We start from the raw sequence: 23,129 nt of genomic DNA on the forward strand, positions 1-23,129 counted from the left end.
CCTTCTGAGCCAATGAGCAAACACATTGTACCATTAGAACACTGGAGTGATAGTTGCTGGAAATGGGCCTCTATACACCTATGTAGATATTGCACTAAAAACCAGACATTTGCAGCTAGAATAGTCATTTACCACATTAGCAATGTATAGAGTGTATTTCTTTAAAGTTAAGACTAGTTTAAAGTTATCTTCATTGAAAAGTACAGTGTTTTTCCTTCAAAAATAAGGACATTTCAATGTGACCCCAAACTTTTGAACGGTAGTGTGTATATATATATATATATATATATATATATATATATATATATATATATATATATATATATATATATATATATATATATATATATATATATATATATATATATATATATATATATATATATATATTAAAATTGGGCCTTTTGTCGAGGCTAGAACCAATTAATAAAGTTTACATTGATTCTAATTGGGAACTATGTTTCACTATACAACTTTTCTGTTGGCAAACCATGTTGAAGAACCAATTAGGATTGTAGATCGAGGTTCAACTGTACATTCTTGGGTATCCGGTCATAAATTGCTTTGTGCATGATTTTAGCCTTTTTTTCAAAAGCCACAAACCACTGAAATTCTATATTTTGATAGTGGATGAACAGTACTTTTATTTCCCCAGATTTTAGCACCATAACTTAAATATGGCAAAACAAGAGAAGAGTAGAGAATATGGAATGACTTTTGGTCCAGAACATAGTTTGCTTTATTCATTATTAAACATTTACGTGCCTACCTGAGTCTTTCTGTGGTTTCCCTCAACAATTGTGGTGTTTGTGTTATTCATCACAATCCGCACTTCCACACTAGGCAGTGGCAACCCAACAGCTCCTGTCACACAAACACATACAGAGAACAAAAGTCAGATTTAGTTGGATTTTTTTGATCATCTGATTATAAATTAGTCATTATCAATCATTTGAATTTTCCCATGCATTCCAAAATTAAAGGGGAACTGCACTTTTTTTTGGAACATTGCGTATCATTCATAATCTTTATGTAAGACATGAACACGTGTCTTTCTTTTTTCTAATGCATTCTAATTCGTAAAATATGACAAGTATGAGGTGGCTAACAAAGTAGCTAATGGGAGTACACTATTCCGCCCATAAATTCCTCTAAAAAAGGACCCAAAAAGCACCAATAATACTACATTTACATCTCGTGACCTGAATAATAACCAAGTATTACCGATAATGTTATTATAAGTGCTAAAGCAGCCAAACTATTTTTAGAGGTGCCGTGATCACAGAGCACTAACTAGTTTATATTGACATATTGAGCTGCTGCATCGCCTCTGAGTTGGTAAAGTTAATTCTAGATTAAAAATCATGCCTATCACCTGGATAGTAGAAGGTTGTGGACATAAACTGAGAAGGTGGTCAACTTTGACAACCAACTTAGACCCGGAGATGGCGAGAAAGACACTAAAAGAGGCTCGTTTCCAACCCTTTCCAAAGATTATTATTAATTCTTTATCTAAACGGGAAGATATACACATCCCACCAGTCGGCATCCCAGTGAAAGCAGACATTGTACAGTAAGTGATTGTTTTACTATGTTTGTTGTTTGCACTTAGACACTGGGATGTTACTGACGACAAGACCGGCTCACGTAGCGCCCAATCAATAATGGTGGTGTTCAAGCTAGCTCCATTTTCAATGGGTACTAGGCGCCATTTAGCCTTTCTCGAAGAAAAAATGCCCTATGCTTGTGTTGTTTTCGGCTGTACGAACTGTTCAAAACGCGAAAAGGATAAACTTTTCTTCAGAGTTCAACCAACTTAGACCCGGAGATGGCGAGAAAGACATGAAAAGACGCTCTTTAGCGGTACTTTTATTTTTTTTCAACCCTTTCCAAAGATTATTATTAATTCTTCATCTAAACGGGAAGATTTAAACCTCCCACCAGTCCGCATCCCAGTGAAAGCAGACATTGTACAGTAAGTGATTGATTTACTATGTTTGTTGTTTGCACTTAGACACTGGGATGTTACTGACGACACGACCGGCTCACGTCCCGCCCAATCAATACTGGTGGTGTTTAAGCTAGCTCCGTTTTCAATGGGTACTAGGCGCCATTTAGCCTTTCTCGAAGAAAAAATGCCCTATGCTTGTGTTGTTTTCGGCTGTACGAACTGTACAAAACGCAAAAAGGATAAACTTTTCTTCAGAGTTCAACCAACATAGACCCGGAGATGGCGAGAAAGACATGAAAAGATGCTCTTTTGCGGGTCTTTTTTTTTTTTTCAACCCTTTCCAAAGATTATTATTAACTCTTCATCGAAACGGGAAGATATAAACATCCCACCAGTCGACATCCCAGTGAAAGCAGACATTGCACAGTAAGTGATTGTTTTACTATGTATGTTGTTTGCACTTAGACACTGGGATGTTACTGACGTTACGTCCAGCTCACGTAGCGCCCAATCAATACTGGTGGTGGTCAAGCTAGCTCCGTTTTCAATGGGTACTAGGCGCCATTTAGCCTTTCTTGAGGAAAAAATGCCCTATGCTTGTGTTGTTTTCGTCTGTACGAACTGTACAAAACGCAAAAAGGATAAACTTTTCTTCAGAGTTCAACCAACATAGACCCGGAGATGGCGAGAAAGACATGAAAAGATGCTCTTTTGCGGGACTTTTATTTTTTTTCAACCCTTTCCAAAGATTATTATTAATTCTTCATCGAAACGGGAAGATATAAACATCCCACCAATCGGCATCCCAGTGAAAGCAGACATTGTACAGTAAGTGATTGTTTTACTATGTTTGTTGTTTGCACTTAGACACTGGGATGTTACTGACGTTACGTCCGGCTCACGTAGCGCCCAATCAATACTGGTGGTGGTCAAGCTAGCTCCGTTTTCAATGGGTACTAGGCGCCATTTAGCCTTTCTCGAAGAAAAAATGCCCTATGCTTGTGTTGTTTTCGGCTGTACGAACTGTACAAAACGCAAAAAGGATAAACTTTTCTTCAGAGTTCAACCAACATAGACCCGGAGATGGTGAGAAAGACATGAAAAGATGCTCTTTTGCGGGACTTTTATTTTTTTTCAACCCTTTCCAAAGATTATTATTAATTCTTCATCGAAACGGGAAGATATACACATCCCACCAGTCGACATCCCAGTGAAAGCAGACATTGCACAGTAAGTGATTGTTTTACTATGTTTGTTGTTTGCACTTAGACACTGGGATGTTACTGACGTTACGTCCGGCTCATGTCGCGCCCAATCAATACTGGTGGTGGTCAAGCTAGCTCCGTTTTCAATGGGTACTAGGCGCCATTTAGCCTTTCTTGAGGAAAAAATGCCCCATGCTTGTGTTGTTTTCGGCTGTACGAACTGTACAAAACGCGAAAAGGATAAACTTTTCTTCAGAGTTCAACCAACATAGACCCGGAGATGGCGAGAAAGACATGAAAAGATGCTCTTTTGCGGGACTTTTATTTTTTTTCAACCCTTTCCACAGATTATTATTAATTCTTCATCGAAACGGGAAGATATAAACATCCCACCAGTCGGCATCCCAGTGAAAGCAGACATTGCACAGTAAGTGATTGTTTTACTATGTTTGTTGTTTGCACTTAGACACTGGGATGTTACTGACGTTACGTCCAGCTCACGTAGCGCCCAATCAATACTGGTGGTGGTCAAGCTAGCTCCGTTTTCAATGGGTACTAGGCGCCATTCAGCCTTTCTTGAGGAAAAAATGCCCCATGCTTGTGTTGTTTTCGGCTGTACGAACTGTACAAAACGCGAAAAGGATAAACTTTTCTTCAGAGTTCAACCAACATAGACCCGGAGATGGCGAGAAAGACATGAAAAGATGCTCTTTTGCGGGACTTTTATTTTTTTTCAACCCTTTCCAAAGATTATTATTAACTCTTCATCGAAACGGGAAGATATAAACATCCCACCAGTCGACGTCCCAGTGAAAGCAGACATTGCACAGTAAGTGATTGTTTTATTATGTTTGTTGTTTGCACTTAGACACAGGGATGTTACTGACGTTACGTCCAGCTCACGTAGCGCCCAATCAATACTGGTGGTGGTCAAGCTAGCTCCGTTTTCAATGGGTACTAGGCGCCATTTAGCCTTTCTTGAGGAAAAAATGCCCCATGCTTGTGTTGTTTTCGGCTGTACGAACTGTACAAAACGCGAAAAGGATAAACTTTTCTTCAGAGTTCAACCAACATAGACCCGGAGATGGCGAGAAAGACATGAAAAGATGCTCTTTTGCGGGACTTTTATTTTTTTCAACCCTTTCCAAAGATTATTATTAATTCTTCATCGAAACGGGAAGATATAAACATCCCACCAGTCGGCATCCCAGTGAAAGCAGACATTGCACAGTAAGTGATTGTTTTACTATGTTTGTTGTTTGCACTTAGACACTGGGATGTTACTGACGTTACGTCCGGCTCACGTAGCGCCCAATCAATACTGGTGGTGGTCAAGCTAGCCCCGTTTTCAATGGGTACTAGGCGCCATTTAGCCTTTCTCGAAGAAAAAATGCCCTATGCTTGTGTTGTTTTCGGCTGTACGAACTGTACAAAACGCAAAAAGGATAAACTTTTCTTCAGAGTTCAACCAACATAGACCCGGAGATGGCGAGAAAGACATGAAAAGATGCTCTTTTGCGGGACTTTTATTTTTTTTCAACCCTTTCCACAGATTATTATTAATTCTTCATCGAAACGGGAAGATATACACATCCCACCAGTCGGCATCCTAGTGAAAGCAGACATTGTACAGTAAGTGATTGTTTTACTATGTTTTTTGTTTGCACTTAGACACTGGGATGTTACTGACGTTACGTCCAGCTCACGTAGCGCCCAATCAATACTGGTGGTGGTCAAGCTAGCTCCGTTTTCAATGGGTACTAGGCGCCATTTAGCCTTTCTTGAGGAAAAAATGCCCCATGCTTGTGTTGTTTTCGGCTGTACGAACTGTACAAAACGCGAAAAGGATAAACTTTTCTTCAGAGTTCAACCAACATAGACCCGGAGATGGCGAGAAAGACATGAAAAGATGCTCTTTTGCGGGACTTTTATTTTTTTTCAACCCTTTCCACAGATTATTATTAATTCTTCATCGAAACGGGAAGATATACACATCCCACCAGTCGGCATCCTAGTGAAAGCAGACATTGTACAGTAAGTGATTGTTTTACTTTGTTTGTTGTTTGCACTTAGACACTGGAATGTTACTGACGTTACGTCCGGCTTACGTAGCGCCCAATCAATACTGGTGGTGGTGAAGCTAGCTCCGTTTTCAATGGGTACTAGGCGCCATTTAGCCTTTCTCGAAGAAAACATGCCCTATGCTTGTGTTGTTTTCAGCTGTACGAACTGTTCAAAACGCGAAAAGGATAAACTTTTCTTCAGAGTTCAACCAACTTAGACCCGGAGATGGCGAGAAAGACATGAAAAGATGCTCGTTTGCAGCACTTTTATTTTTTCCAAAAGCGCCTTATTGCAGTGAAACTTGCCAAGGGACATGTAACCAAATATTAACATTGCTGTATGTATACTTTTGACCCAGCAGATTTGCTCACATTTTCAGTAGACCCATAATAAATTCATAAAATAACCAGACTTCATGAATGTTTTTTGTGACCAACAAGTATGTGCTCCAATTACTCTCCAAACTCAAGACAGCCATGACATTATGTTCTTTACAAATGTATGTTAACTTTTGACCACGACTGTATATACTTTTACAGCATGCACATATAATGTTGATGGGGGTTTGTGGATGTTTTAGAGCGCTTTGTAGGCAGACTAGAGCAAATTTCATTGGCTCCATTGTTAGCTGACTTTTGCTGACGTTTATTTATGAATTAGAAACCATACAATAAAAGAAAAACATAGTTTGTGTTCCTGTCTTACCTAAGAATTGTGAATGAAACTTCCAAAAAAGTGCAATTTGAAAATGAAAGAAGATACATTTTTTGATGTATTACTGTATTGTCAGTGAGTGCAGTAAGACACAGAATGTGCTCCAAATAAACTTGTGACCTGTGTTCCGCATTCGACAAACTGTTAGTGTCCCGGTGGCATACAATAAACATCAGTTATCATCATGAAGCGCTTCTCTCGCAGAGGGAGTGCTCTCCTCCAGGATGGCATTAACCTCCATCCGCAAGGCATAACTGGTCACAAAATGGTTTGCTGAGTCCGGAAAATACAATGACCCGAAAGCCATTCGTCTCAGTTGCCAACAGTCAGCTCAGCCTGCTCGGATGTAGTGCTGATGCAGCTGTTTGGACCACGGTCAAGTAACTTACTGTCTAGGAGGATACTGTGACACTTGCTCTATGTTTTAAGAAGAGCTTATTGTTGGACATTAACCAGTAAAGAGGATTTTCCTCTTTTCTGACTTACAAATGTTATAATGTTGCATACTTGTGTTGATGATATTCATGGGAGGGTGGGACATGGTTTGTAGGGGTCATACTTGCCAACCCTCCCGGTTTTACCGGTATTCAGCGCCTCTCCCGATAACCTCCCGGCAGAAATTTTCTCCCGACAAACTCCCGGTATTCAGCCGGAGCTGGAGGCCACGCCCCCTCCAGCTCAATGCGGACCTGAGTGGGGACAGCCTGCTCTCACGTCCGCTTTCCCACAATATAAACAGCTTGCCTGCCCAATGACGTCATAACATCTACGTCTTTAAGAGAGTAGAGTGCACAACTGCGCACACAACAAGGAGATGAAGCAGAAGAACGAGGAAGTTACAGACATGGCGACGCCGTCGACGAGCAAGATGAAGAAATACAAGAATGGAAACAAGAATTTCAGTTCATCCAGGACAGTTCGAAGGGGAAGGGGTATGTAATTATGTTGCCTGTACATTTTGTAGAACAGACTTCTCCATTGAACACGGTGGCCGAATTGATATACTCAGTCATGAACGGAGAAGTTAAACAGGACAATACTGCCATCTACTGGATAGCCTCCGGGACACTGAAATTCAAGTATTTATTTTATTTATATGTATAAGAAAATAAATAAATATATATATATATATATATATATATATATATATATATATATATATATATATATATATATATATATATATATATATATATATATATACATATATACCTAGAATTCACTGAAAGTCAAGTATTTATATACACATATATATATATATATATATATATATATATATATATATATATATATATATATATATATATATATATATATTTATATACATATATACATATATATATATATATATACATATATATATATATATATATATATTTATATACATATATACATATATATATATATATATACATATATATATATATATATATATATATATATATATATATATATATATATATATATATATATATATATATATATATATATATATATATGAAATACTTGAGTTGGGGAATTCTAGCTGTAAATATACTACTCCCCTATTAACCACGCCCACCGCCCCCCACCCCCCACCTCCCGGTATCGGAGGTCTCAAGGTTGGCAAAAATGGTCGGGGTGTAAAAAACATTGATTTTCAAATGAATCGCGATTCTTACTTGTAACGATTCTTAATCAATTAAAAAAAATTATAGAAAAAAAATAAAAATAAATTATATATATATATATATATATATATATATATATATATATATATATATATATATATATATGTATATACATATATATATATATATATATATATATATATATATATATATATATATATATATATATATATATATATATATATATATATATATATATATATATATATATACTGTATACACACATATATATATAAGTATACATATATATACATATATAAATATACATATATATATATATATAAATATACATATATATATAAATATACATATAAATATACATATACATATATATATATATATATATATATATATATATATATATATATACATATATATATATATAAATATACATATACATATATATATATATACATATATATATATATATATATATATATATATATATATATATACACATACATGCATATATATAAATATATATACATCTATATATACATACATATATGTATATATAGATGCTTGACGGCCGCAACCACTTCATGGCTTCACAATAGTTACGGAGTACAAAACTAGACGTTGAGTAATCGCTCGACATACATCGCGGACAATAACTGATAGTCTGCTTTGCCAGTCCAAATGCATTCGCTGTTTTTCTTAGTCTTCCCTTGTCCACGAGAGATCGCATTCTCGTTGTCTCCCCTTCGACAAATGGATGAAGTTTTTCGCTAAGTAGAGTCACAGCTGACCTGGACATTGGAAAGTTCTCTTGCCATTCCGCTGGCACAACACACTTGTTGACAAACATATCCCACCAGGCTGCCGTTCTTCCAGGCCTTATACAAAACCGTCGCTCAACATTGCTATGTTGCCGTCTGAGATGTGTTGTATCCCAAATAGCTGCAATCGCGTGTTTTCTCCTCTTAAGGTGTGATTTCCACAAGCGTCTGTACATGTAGAAGAAGGAGAAACACAGGTATGTCTGGATGACTTGCCTCCATCTCTTCAGTGGTTACCTCCGAGTTACGAAACCGCTTGTTATGAAGCTGGCTGTGGCGCGTTCTTTCTGACGTCACTTCCTGTGTGGGACGCGGCATTTCTGGCGTCACTTCCTCTCCGAACTCAGTTTGTAAACGATTAATGAGTCCATACAAAGCTAAGAGCTGTATATTCAAGAAATACACGACGCACTTACCCGTGTAAAAGATTATCCAAGGAAGGGAACCTTAAACGATGGGTTAGTGTGGCTGATATGGGGCTTAGGCTAAATAATTATTTGTTTAATGAGTTATCTGGCTTAATGTAGACAGGGTCTTGGATTGGTCAGACCTACTTTTAGATATGGATCGGTCAGATCTAGTCGCCCTACTGTACTCAGAATATAAAGGTGGAATATTAAAAAAATATATTCACCACCTCCCACACTGCAAAAACTGAAATCTAAGTAAGATTAAATAAGGGTGATATTTGTTTATTTTCTGTCTGATAAGATAATTCTTCTCACTAAGCAGATTTCATGTTAGAGTGTTTTACTTGTTTTAAGTGTTTTGGTCCTAAATGATCTCAGTAAGATATTACAGCTTGTTGCTGAGATTTTATGACCTATATTGAGTAAAACATGCTCGAAACTAGAATTTTAACTGTTGCAAAGCTGTGTCATCAACACTCACAAGAATAAAACTACTTTTTTAAAGTAATAATTTTTTATTTCAAGCATGTAAAAAAAAAAAAATCATGACTTTGACACAATTGTGTCTCATATTAAAACAGATGACAGCCAAATGGACTTTGCTGTTTTATTTTCAATGAAACAATAGAAAATACGTACTCATATAGTAGTACAGTTGGCACAGTACAGTAAACTGACAGTTAATATTTAAACATTTAACATGTGACATTTCAAACAAATTTGAACAGAAATAGTTCATGCACATTCACATAGATGCCTCAAAATTACAATAAAATATTTTTTGGCCGGGGGGCGGGCTGTATACATGCGCACTAATTGACTGAAAGAGCACGCACTTGGCGCGATGATGTCATGTTATCGATGGAAAAATGCATTTTTAGACAATATGATTTGCCTGAGCGGCTAGTAGACCCCGAGAGTAACAAGCGGTCGCCTTGTTGCCTTTCCATTAAGAACAATAAATTAGTTTTTAGTATAAGTTTGCTGGTTTCAAGAAATGTAATGCCGGGCGCATATCATTATGTCAAGATAATGGCACTAGCATTTACTTCATTTAAGAATATTTTTCAACATATTGAGCAAAAAGGTCTCATATTTTTTTTTTGTACCAAGAAAAGTGCACTTGTTATTAGTAAGAATATACTTATTTAAGGTATTTTTGGGTTCATTGAGGTTAGCTAATTTTACTTGTTTTGGAAAGTCTTGACAAGCCAAATTTTCTTGTTCTATTGGCAGATAATTTTGCTCAGTTCAAATAAAATACCCCTAATTTTTGTATTTGTTTTTCTTGTTTTTGAACACTGACTTTTTGCAGTGCATGTAGTACCTTTTTGGACCTGGTAGAGGATCCCAGACCCCCAATCTGAACTACTTGGAAGTGTGTGAAATGTCCGTCCTTGTGTAAGCACTTACCTGCAGCATCGACAACTTCCAACCCTAAAAAGCACTGTATCACATAATGCCTTCAGTACTTCACACATTTAGTCAACCACTTCAGTGTGTCTCTACTATTGCTCCATCTCTTTTTTTTTGCCCGGGCCCTTCAGCCCCTGTCTGACTGCTGCTGAGTGCTTGACAAAGCCTTTTAGTGCAGCACAGTTTTGTTAAAATGGTTAAATTAAGCTGACAAGATTCAAGGGGAGGGGGGGGGGGGGGAGAAATCCTGGGCGCCAAAAGTGAAGTAATTGTCAAGCTGCAGTCATGTTTGAGTGTAACAAATAATGTGGGAATGAGTAAAACAAAAGCATGATTATTCTGACAGCAACTGGTGTCTAAAGTCTGCTTCAGTCATTACAGCAGAGACAGGGGAGGAGAAAGGAGAAGGTCTTCTGTTTGTGTGCGTGCTTCCATGCTTCAGGCGCTTACACTATTTCACAGACCACTGCTCTATTGATTAAGAACAGGTCAGGCCTTGATTAAAGAGTTACTCTCAAACTGAATATTGATTTTGTTCACTCTTGCTTGATTGGCAAATTACAATGTCTGTCACACACAACGTAACACTTGCTTCCCATGCGGGGACCACAACCATCACTTAGTTGCTTTGACTGCTCCAGCTAGTATGAAGACATGTATAGTATGTTCACGCACTTATGATCAATTTCAGGCATTCCAGGTCACTAGACAGACATGCTTTTTTTTTGGAATAAAACATTACGTGCCATCCTGGGTCTTATTCAAATACATCTGTCATCTACGTTTAGTATATGATATGTTTATGTTTAACATTTGGCTTGTTTAAATATTATGGCTGTAAATCTATGGCAGACCTGGGGCCGTACTTATCAAGCTTCTTAGAGTGCCATTTTACACTTAAGTCCTGAGAATTTGCGAAATTTAGTCCTACTCTCAAACTTAAGAATAAAAGCTTTTTATCAACGTTCTTAAGTCTAAGAATCACTCCTACTCTCCACGATATTTAAGAGACCTTCAGAGGTGTCTTAAGTGGTTAGGAGTTGCCAGCAGGGGATGGCACTGAGGCGAGAGAGACGTGCGCGAACGTTCAGGGAACGGAACAATGTTTTGTTTTGTTTTTATGACGAGCAGCTGATCAAACGGTATCGTTTAGACAGAGCGGATATTATTTTTGTCACAGATTTAATACTTTTCGATTCCTTGTTGATTTCTGCATGTGTCTGCAGTGGGCTAGTATATATAGAGCCACCCACACCAGTCTCAAATTAGTTGCCTAATTAATGAATTGGAAAGAAAATGTTATGACAGTAACGTATGTGTGTGGCCGTGAGGTGAGTGACGTCAGTGAGTGTGTGGGCGATAGAAGAGAGGGAGCGGTAGCGTGAGTGGCGGCGGGGACTAGTTTGTTTTGTATTATTTTGTAGTTTATTGTCAAAATATACACTCCCATTGTCCAATTAAATATTTCCAAGATATTTCTTTATTCTTAGACAACGGATTCCCTTCCGTGATTGGTCATTTCAATGGACACAGAAATGACGTCACCTAAAATTCCATTTACGGCACATAGTAATGTCGTAATTCAGCTCTGAGTGTGACACTTAAGATTCAGTCCTACACTTCGCTGAAAGTGTGAGTAAGACGCTTGATAACTAACTTTTAAGTGCAGCTTTCAGCAAAGAATTTATTTACTCTTAAGTCAACTCTTAGCAGACTTCTTAGGAGTAATTCTGAGAAGCTTGATAAGTACGGCCCCTGGGCAATTACATATCCTGGGGGAAGGGGGGGGGGGGGGGGGTAAATTTAGAGAAAAAAAAGTGCCTGGGGTCGGTATAATCTATTTTTAAGAACACTAATACAAAACCTCACAATAATGTCTGATTGAATGCTAAAAAACGCCTGAAAAAATGGAATGGAATTTTAAATGTTTTTATTGAATGAGACACCCAGAATGTACATGAAAATAAAGAATGTGGGATTTACAATATTAAGTATGAATGATAAAACACTGAATATTGACAACATATGAACGTCACACGTTATTTTACAATCAAGTGAAACGCAACAAAAATGCAACAAACACAGCAAAGTATGAACGCAAAGGGTAAAAAACAAAAACACCTACAATCTGATATATCGGATACATCACTAAGCTTTAGAACTTTGTTGTAAAAATCTCCTTCCGCGTCTGTCCCTGACACCCGCATTTCAGGCTGGCCGCTCTGTGGAAACGCTCCCCACCCACACTGCTTGGTGCCTCGTCTGAGCTGCTGTGACTTAGATTACCATAATAACTAATTAGATTACCATAGTAACTCATTAGATTACCATAGTAACTAGTATATCATGCATAAGTGCAGATTCCGACCATTGAAATACTTTGTATAGTTCAAGACTTACCGTCGTTTGAAAACATCACTGCACATCATAATGGCAGCTACAGTTTCCATCTTAAAGATCCAAAAAAAATATTTGGGAATGTCCGGCGGGTCGGATTGAAAAGCTTTACGGGCCGCATGCAGCCCCCAGGCCTTAATTTGCCCGGGTCTGATCTATGGGGACCACACGATTCGATTAGATTCAGAATAAATTCTTGATTTCTATGATTAACTACATTCCTCCATAAAATACATCAACAGCTGTGAAAAAATTATATATTACTTAAAAGAAAATTGGTTTTGTTTAGTCAAATTCTACCCAAACATCTAATAACGTCAAATACAAATAAAGCAACAAATCCTCCTCCAGGCCAAGCCACCTTCGACTGCGTCTCCACCCTGTCAGCCATGTTTTAGTTTTTAGCCCTTCCATATGGAGTCTACTGATTAGAACTATATGCTACTTTTTATGTGGCAACAGTGGCGGATTTTAGCATGCGCAAACCTTTGGCATATTTGGAGGTATCCGCAGATGTAACTTAGGCAACATCCGTCAGTAAAGTTTAAAATTGTGTTTGATTTATATCTCCACCATGCCTCCATGGTTTCATTTCACATTTTCGAGACTTCTGGTGATTTCAAACACACAAAAACAGGTAATAGGTAAAAAAAAAATGTTGGCTTGCACAACCGGACCCCTGCACTTTTTTTTTGTTGGAATACTGCATATATTTTACAGTCCCTACCCAAGACAATAGCATGTTTTCTTTTTTATGCATTCTAATTTGTATTGAAACCCAAGGATGGCGAGAAAGACAAAAATATGCTAAATTGCGGCACTTTTTTTTTTTCAACCCTTTGTAAGGATTATGATTAATTCTTCATCTAAACGAGAATACTGTATATTAACATCCCATCAGTCGACATACAAGTGAAAGCCAACATTGTACAGTAAGTAATTGTTCGTAGTTTGTATTTCTTGTTTAGTATTTAGCAATACTGCTACATGATGCTTAGTGTTTCATCAAAGCTGCATTTGTTTAGCACACAACGCTTGTAGATCATCCTCCTTTTATTTAAGTTAAAAAAATATAAGGTTCTGGATCATAATTTGTCCCAAAGTTGTCCCTCATGAAGTATGCCATCATTAGTGGTAGTGTTGTTGATGAAGAGAAAAACAAACGTTACGATGATCCTGTTAAATGAATGGGCCACCGTATGCTTAAAATGAGCAAAATATGTAAATATCACATGTTATTACGAATGTGCCTCTTACTACATTATCGGGAGGGGGGGGGGGGGGGGGGCTTGGTCGGGGGTGGGGGGGTGGGGTGTTTGGGGGCGGGGGGCGTGGTTGGGGGCGTGGTTATTTACAGCTAGAATTTACCAACTCGAGTATTTCATATATATATATATATATATATATATATATATATATATATATATACATATATATATATATATATATATATATATATATATATATATATATATATATATATATATATATATATATATATATATATATATATATATATATGTATGAAATACTTGAATTTCAGTGAATTCTAGCTATATATATATTTTTTAAATTTTATTTTATTTACATAGAAAAAAAATAAAAATACTTGAATTTCAGTGTTCCAGTGGCTATCCATTAGATGGCAGTATTGTCCTGTTTAACTTCTCCGTTCATGATGAGTATATCATTTCGGCCGCCATGTCTGTAATTTCCTCGTTCTTCTGCTTCGTCTCCTTGTTGTGTGCGCAGTTGTGCACTCTATAAAAGCCCTAGATGTTATGAGGTCTTTGGGCAGGCAAGCTGTTTATTTTGTGGGAAAGCGGACGTGAGAACAGGCTGTCCCCACTCAGTCTCAGGTCCGCATTGAGCTGGAGGGGGCGTGGCCTCCAGCTCCGGCTGAATACCGGGAGTTTGTCAGGAGAAAATCTCTGCCGGGAGGTTGTCGGGAGAGGCGCTGAATATCGGGATTCTCCCGCTAAAAACGGGAGGGTTGGCAAGTATGATTTAGAATGTATAAAACAAAGTAAAATGCGTGCCTGGCTCATATAAAAAAAGTGCAGTTCCCCTTTAACGATTATTATTTGGGAATGTCCGGCGGGCCGGATTGAAAAGCTTAATTTGCCCAGGTCTGGGATAGAGGGAAAGATGAATGCAGCAATGTACCGAGTTTCCCATCCAACCTGATGGAGCTTGTAAGGCGCTGCAAATAGGAATGGGCGACACAGCCCGAAGATAGGTGTGCCAAACTTGTGGCATCGCATTCAAAAAGACTCAAGGCTGAAATTTCTGCCAAAGGTGCATCAACAAAGTATTGAGAAAAGGCTTTGAATACTTATATATATGTTATATTTATAAAAATGTTTTTATACATTTGCAAATGTAAAAAAAACAAACGTTTACATTGTCATTATGAGGTATTGAGTGTAGAATTGAGGATAAAACTGAATTTATTCCATTTTGGAATAAGGCTGTAACATAAAATGTGGAAAAAGTAAAGCCCTGTGAATACCCTACGGATGCACTGCACACACAAAAAAAATTGAGAACCTACATTTTTTGTGTCAGTCAAAAATACATTTGTTTTTTCCTCTCATAGAATGTATCGATATGTGAATGTATATGCGAACAAGCGCACATTCAGTTACACACAATCTGTGAAGCACCAGTCATATGCATCAATAAAACGACATTTCTCCTTGACACAAATGAATGTCATCCCATGCGATATCGAGATGCACATTTGCCAATGACGATAACAGATGATACAAGGTTGAGCCTGACTTTCAGTAGACGCGAGGTGTGATGATGTAATCGTCTCATATATTTACATCTTTACAAGGGCAGCGTGACCTAGAAAGACGCACCGCTGTTTATCTGCGATGCTCTAAAACTGTAAGACACATAAGGAAAAAAAAAAATAGGCCAAAAGGATAGATGCCCCACATACAGGGGAATGTATAAATAAATTCTCTGTCAATAGTGTGTATGAGTATTTATGAGAAAAAGATGGTGTCTACAAAAGAACCACAGGAGGGTGAATCCCTCCCACTTCTTTTCTCTCGGTTTCCTCTGGCTGCTATTGATCCATTTTAACCTACTTTAAGACAAGACAGTAACAGACCCACTCCATCACGCCTGCAAACGCTCACACCTGCGCACACTTCTCCCCTAAATGTTTTTTCTGCGTCAATAGAAGCACCCGTCTCTCAAAACTACTCCTAATAACCACCTGAGCGGAATGAATGGCTGCCTGTTTTGTTTATGCCAAACAGCACGTGACCAACAAACAAAAACAACACCCTCCCCATTAAGACCCGAAACACGAGGATGCACTTTACAAGCTAATTAGGTTTAGCTTTAACCCTTAAGTCTAATTCATTTAAAACTACATTAAGCCTCCTAAGCGATGAAAAACCTGTACTAAGACCTAAAGTCTTTTGATATTTGTGATGTTTTGTTATGTTTTATAAAATAAATAAAATAAAATGTTATGGGGAAAACACAAAATATGCAATATTTCCAAAAACAAGTTGCAAATTGGAATACTTAAGATGAGGTAAATACAGCCTTTAATTAGTAAATAATTAATAACATGATTAATAAATGATGCCTTATTATTTTTGGAACAATGACAGTTTTTTCAGATACTCACACGACCCCTCTTTAGCCGAAAAACGGACACTCACAAAAAAGTGTTATAAGTACCCGTAAGTCATAAAGTATTATTTTATTTTATTTATTTAACTTTAAACAGTTTTCAACAGCTTCAGACCTATCCACATATACAACATTTTTATATATTTGCAATGTTTTATTTTTATGGTCTTTTAATAAAAACAAAAACAATAATTTTATTATGGGAAAAACTGAAAATATGCAATATTTCCCCAAAAAAGTTGCAAAGTAATTTAATTTAGATGAGGTAATTACAGCCGTTAAAGAGACAAGTGGTTAGAGTGTCCGCCCTGAGATCGGTAGGTTGGAGTTCAAATCCCAGCCGAGTCATACCAAAGACTATAAAAATGGGACCCATAACCTCCCTGCTTGGCACTCAGCAACAAAGGGTTGGAGTTGGGGGTTAAATCACCAAAATGATTCCCGGGCGCGGCGCCGCTGCTGCCCACTGCTCCCCAAGGGGATGGGACAAATGCAGAGGATAAATTTCACCACATCTAGTGTGTGTGTGACAATCATTGGTACTTTAATCTTAATCTTAATAATAATTCATAACAACACTAATTTTGAGGTCTTATTATCTTTGGAACAATAACAGTTTTTTTCCCAGATACTCACAATATCCCTCCTTAGCCGAAAAACGAATGCTTTCAAAAAAGTGTTATAAGTACCGGTAAGTCATATAGTGATATATATATATATATATATATATATATATATATATATATATATACACATATATACATACATACATACATACATACATACATACATACATATATATATATATATATATATATATATATATATATATATATATATATATATATATATATATATATATATATATATATATATATATAAATATATATATATATATATATATATATATATTTATTTATTTACATTTTTTTCCTTCAACTTTTAACAGTTTACATTTTTCAACAGCTTCATTTCTAGCCACATTTAAAAGGTTTTTATATATTTGTAATGTTTTAATTTTTTATTATCATTTTATAAAAACAAAAACAAAAAATGTATTATGGGAAAAACAGAAAATATGCAATATTTCCAAAAACGAGTTGCAAAGTAAAATAATTTAGATGAGGTAATAACAGCCATTAAAGAGTCAATAATTCATAACAACACTGATTCTGAGGTCTTATTATCTTTGGAACAATGACAGTTTTTTCCCCCAGATACTCACAGTATCCCCCGGTAGCCAAAAAACGGGCGCTCTCAAAAAAGTGTTATAAGTAAGTCATAACTTCGTTTTTTTTTTATTTTTTACTTTCAACGGTTTAACATTTTCAACAGCTTCAGACCTATGCATAGACATACAGTGTTTGTATATTTTTTAATGTGTTTAATGTTTTATGGTCTTTTTGTAAAAAAAAAAAAAAAAAGAACCCCCATTGTTTATACAGGGAAAAACACAAAATATGCAATATTTCGAAAAATAAATTAGTTGCTTAGTGAAAAAAACCCAATAGGTCACTAATTTCGAACAACCCTGAAATTGATGTCTTATTATTTTTCCCCCTTAGCCAAACAACGGACGCTCTCAAAAAAGTTTTATAAGTAAGTCCATCCATTCATTTTCTACTGCCTTAATCTTTCAACATTTGACATTTTTCAACAACTTCAGACCTATCCATATGTATATACAATGTTTATGTATTTGTAATGATTTTTTAAAATGTTTTATGCTCTTTTTGTAAAATAAACCCACATTTTTTATTATGGTAAAAACACAACATGTGCAATATTTCCAAAAACGAGTTGCAAAGTAGAGTACTTTAGATTAGGTAAACACAGCTGTCAGTAACTCATAACAACACTGATTTTGATGTCTTATTATTTTTGGAACAATGACAGTTTTTTTTTTCTCCAAAAACTCACGCTGTCCCTCGTTTGCCAAAAAAAGTGTTATAAGTAAGTCTGATATTATTATTTTTTAAAGTTTCAACGTTTTACATTTTTTAACAGCTTCAGACCTAACCATAGGTGTAACGTTTTCATGTATTTGTAATGTTTTTTTTTTTTTTTACGTTTTATGCTCTTTTTGTAAAAAAAAAAAAAAAAAAAAGAGCTATATTCCCAAAAATGAGTTGCAAAGTGGAATACTTTAGATGCGGTAATTACAGCCTTTAATAGGTCAATAATTCATCATGACACTGATTTTGATGCATCAAGCAGTACAAAATGGATGGTTGGATGTATTTTTTACGTAACAATGCCATTTTTTCCCCAAAAAAATTCACACTATCCCTCATTGTCAAAAAATGGACAAACTCATAAAAATGTCAAAAGTATATATATATATATATATATATATATGATTATTTTTAAACTTCAAATGCTTCAAAACTATCCTTAGAAATTACGTTTTCTATTCTTCAGGATTAGGAGAGATATGTGAGATAAAAAAAGGTGAGGGAAATGGGAGAAAACGATGAAGGCAAGAGAGGAGAGAGATGCTGAAGAAGAGAAAAGAGAAGAAAGCATCCACCTCTGATCTGACCTGATTTCAAGACTGCTTTTGTTCCTGCACATGTGAGGAAGGTATAGGATTGGGATCATGGGACTTACCTGTCTGTAGTGAGGATCAAAAGACATCATATGAAGCTAAGAAAACACAAGACTTCTGGGGGATTCTCACAAATGTCAGTGAAGGTTCCATTTGCTATATAGACAGGTATATGTCCAGCACTATTCTTATTTGCTTTAATTTAAAAATAATTTCAAAGAGATACTACCTTATTAATGTATCTATTATTGTGAATGTTGTTTGTTGTTGTTGGGACCCTTCCTTTTGCAGGGAAGAGTCCTCCCAGATTCGTTTTTTCTAAGGCTGTCTAGATAAAGAGAGGTGACTAGAATTGAAAATGAACAATTTATTCTACACAAAGGAGTAAGTACAAACAATAGCAATACCACTGGGGGGAAGACCGAGCTGTCTAAAGTTCAGAGTCTTCTCTGAAAATAGTCGTTCTCCACATATGCTTTTGTTCATGTTGCAACCCCGCCTTTACATCCTAACACCATTAAAGCTAGAGAGAATAATACGTGTGTGTATTTGTGTGTGTGTGTGTGTGTTCTTGTATTTCAACCCTTCTTGAGAGATCAAGAAGGAAAAGTACCTTTTATATGAGGACCGGTGAACAAGTAAGGACATAAATCATGGTCCCAATACAGAAAACCAATGCATCTAATAGAGAATATCTCATTTGCACCCATGGTGGTGAAATCTATCAAAATTAGGGTGGTCCCAAAAAGGAGGGATTTTTCAAATTGACTGTGTGTCGGTTTTAAAAGTGCTCCCCCTTTTGGTCAACATATGAAATAACAAGTGTGTGGAAAAATGTGAAGTGCTCCCCCTCTGGCCATCATATGTAATAACAAGTGTGTGTAAGAAATTGAAATGCGCCCCCTTTGGCCAAAATGAATACAAAAATAAAAATAAGTATATAGAGACATACTGTAATAACGAAGTAAATAATGAAGATTAAAAACCAGTTACAAACAAAAAAAAAGAAATTGACTAAAATAAGTCTTTTTCTCACAATGTGTCGACTTTTTTGCTATAAAATTGGGAAAAATTTCTCATATTGTTTCCGTTTCTGTACTATTGCAATATTTTCTCGTAAAATTATTACTTTTTAATCCAAAATGGTGACATGTCATATAAAATTCTGACTTTTATCACAATATTGCCATTTTTTTTTTGTTCTTGTAAAATAGTGAAATTTTTTGAGTAAAATTATGACTTTTGTCATAATTGTGCCAAGTAAAATTCATATTGTTATAATATTGCCCAAATTTGAAAGTTCTCTTATAAAATGGTGACTTTTGTCGAGTAAAATTACGACCATTTTCATAAAATTGCCAACATTTTAAGCTTTTCTGGTAAAATTGTGAAAGTTATCGAGTAAAATTCCAACTTTTATGATAATATTGCACAAATGTTCAGTTTTTCTTGGAAAATTTTGACTTGCATTGAGTAAAATCACGACTTTTATTATAATACTACCAAAATTCTAAGTTTTTCTTGTGAAATTGTGACCTTTTTCTTGTGAAATTCCAACTAATTTTTCACAACAAGCTTTTTTATATTTTCATAGTATGTATATATTATTAATGTTGTACATACAAATATTTATGTATCTAGAAAGGGTGGTCCTAAAGAGGTCTCAAGAAGGTACCTAATTCAAGAATGTATGTGTGTGTGATCATAGATAAGAAACAGAGTGATACCATTGTTTTTATCTTCTTCGAGCAAAACCAAGGCCAAAGTATGGAGGTTAATTTGGGTCTTTGTTACAAAAGCTTTTTTTGACACTGAATTTATGTAACTGAATTTTTTACATCAAATTATGCAGACAATATCATTGAAAAAAAAATGTTAGCAAAAATGCGTGTGTTTCAAAATTCAGTGTTTTAAAATTCTTATTCAAAATGTGTTATTCAGTAAAAAACTAAATATACCATCTCACAAACGGATTAAACTTTAGTTTTTTTACTGACTTAAACGGAATGTACGCCAAAATACAGAATGTGGGATTTACAATATTAACTATAAACAATAAAACACTGAATATTTGGCATATACGAACGTTGCTCCTCTCCTTCCCACACCACCTCATTGATCGACATCTTTTATAATCTAGTAAGAACAACAAAGATGCAACAAACGAGGCAATTTTGAATTTTGTGAACTGATTTTTTTTTTATATCAAATTATGCGGACAATTTCATAGAAAAAAAATGTTAGCAAAAATGCATGTGATTTCAAATTCAGTGTTTTAAAATTCAAAGATGCGACAGACGTGGCAATTTTTAATTTTGTGAACTGATTTTTTTTTACATGAAAAATGATGCGGACAATTTCATTAAACAAATTGTTTGCCAAAATGCGTGTGTTTTAAAATTCTTATTCAAAATGTGATATTCTGTAAAAAAATAAATAGACCATCTCAGAAACGGAATAAACTACAGTTTTTTTTTTACTGACTTATATGACAGTCAGAATGTACATAAAAATACAGAATGTGGGATTTTCAATATTATTTATGAACAATAAAACACTGAATATTGAGTATATAACAACTTTGCTCCTCTCCTTCCCACACCACCTCATTGATCGACATCTTTTATAATCTAGTAAGAACAACAAAGATGCGACAAATGTGTCAATTTTGAATTTTGTGAACTGATTTTGGCAAAAATGCGTGTTTTGAAAATTGTGTGTTTTAAAATTCTTATTCAAAATGTGTTATTGGGTAAAAAACTAAATAGACCATCTCAAAAACGGAATAAATTATTTTTACTGACTTACAGTATATGGCAGTCAGAATGTACGTAATAATAAAGAATGTGGGATTTACAATATTAACTTGTGATTTAGGGCTATATAAATAAACATTGATTGATTGATTGATTGATAACTATAAACAATAAAACACTGAATATTTAGCATATATGAACATTGCTCCTCTCCATCCCACACCACCTCATTGATCTACATCTTTTACAATCCAGCGAGAACAACAAAGATGCGACAAACGTGGCAATTTTGTGAACTGATTTTAGCAAAAATGCGTGTTTTGAAAATTCTGTGTTTTAAAATTCGTATTCAAAATGTGTTATTGGGTAAAAAACTAAATAGACCATCTCAACAACGGAATAAACTATTTTTACTGACTTATATGGCAGTCAGAATGTACGTAATAATACAGAATGTGGGATTTACAATATTAACTATGAACAATAAAACACTGAATATTGAGCATATATGAACATTGCTCCTCTCCTTCCCACACCACCTCATTGATCAACATATTTTATAATCGAGCAAGAACAACAAAGATGCGACAAACGTGGCAATTTTGACTTTTGTGAACTGATTTTTTTTTTGTACATCAAATTATGCGGACAATTTCATTGAAAAAAAATTGTTAGCCAAAATGCGTGTTTTACAATTCTTATTCAAAATGTGTTATTCCGTAAAAAAAACTAAATAGACCATCTCAAAAACGGAATAAACTTGAGGTTTTTTTACTGACTTACATGACAGTCAGAATGTATGAATATTATCTATGAACAATAAAGCTCTGAATATTGAGCAGATAAGAACGTTGCTCCTGTACTTCCCACACCACCTCATTGATCGACATCTTTTATAATCTAGTAAGAACAACAAAGATGCAACCAACGTGGCAATTTTGAATTTTGTGAACTGTTTTTTTTTAGATTAAATTATGCGGACAATCTTATTGAAAAAAAAAATGTTAGCAAAAATTTGTGTTTCAAATTTCAGTATTTTAAAATTCTTATTCAAAATGTGTTATTAGGTAAAAAACTAAACAAACCATCTCAGAAACAGAATAAAATAGTTTTTTTACTGACTTATATGGCAGTCAGAATGTACGTAAAAATACAGAATGTGGGATTTACAATATTAACTATGAACAATAAAGCACTGAATATTTGGCATAAATGAACGTTGCTCCTCTCCTTCCCACAATACCTCATTGATATACATCTTTATAATCTAGCAAGAACAACAAAGATGCGACAAATGTGGCAATCTAGAATTTTTTGAACCGATTTGAGCAAAAATGCGTGTTTTGAAAATTCTGTGTTTTAAAATTCTTATTCAAAATGTGTTATTGGGTAAAAAAGTAAATAGACCATGTCAAAAACGGAATAAACTATTTTTACTGACTTATATGGCAGTCAGAATGTACGTAAAAATACACAATGTGGGATTTACAATATTAACTATGAACAATAAAACTCTGAATATTGATCATATATGAACATCTCCTTCCCACACCACCTCA

General features: G+C 35.2%; 1 protein-coding gene across 1 annotated transcript in view; it reads right to left on the bottom strand.

Annotated features, from left to right (window-relative positions):
- The window catches only part of acsf3 (acyl-CoA synthetase family member 3), a 121,510-nt gene that overhangs the window by 61,328 nt on the left and 37,053 nt on the right, over positions 1-23,129 (bottom strand). Inside the window, exon 6 of the mRNA XM_062033650.1 lies at positions 770-864. Within this exon, the coding sequence (XP_061889634.1) occupies positions 770-864 (95 nt within the window). The remainder of the gene's footprint in view (positions 1-769; positions 865-23,129) is intronic.

This window comes from Entelurus aequoreus, linkage group LG02 (genome assembly GCF_033978785.1).
Source record: "Entelurus aequoreus isolate RoL-2023_Sb linkage group LG02, RoL_Eaeq_v1.1, whole genome shotgun sequence".
NCBI classification, from domain to species: Eukaryota; Metazoa; Chordata; class Actinopteri; order Syngnathiformes; family Syngnathidae; genus Entelurus; species Entelurus aequoreus.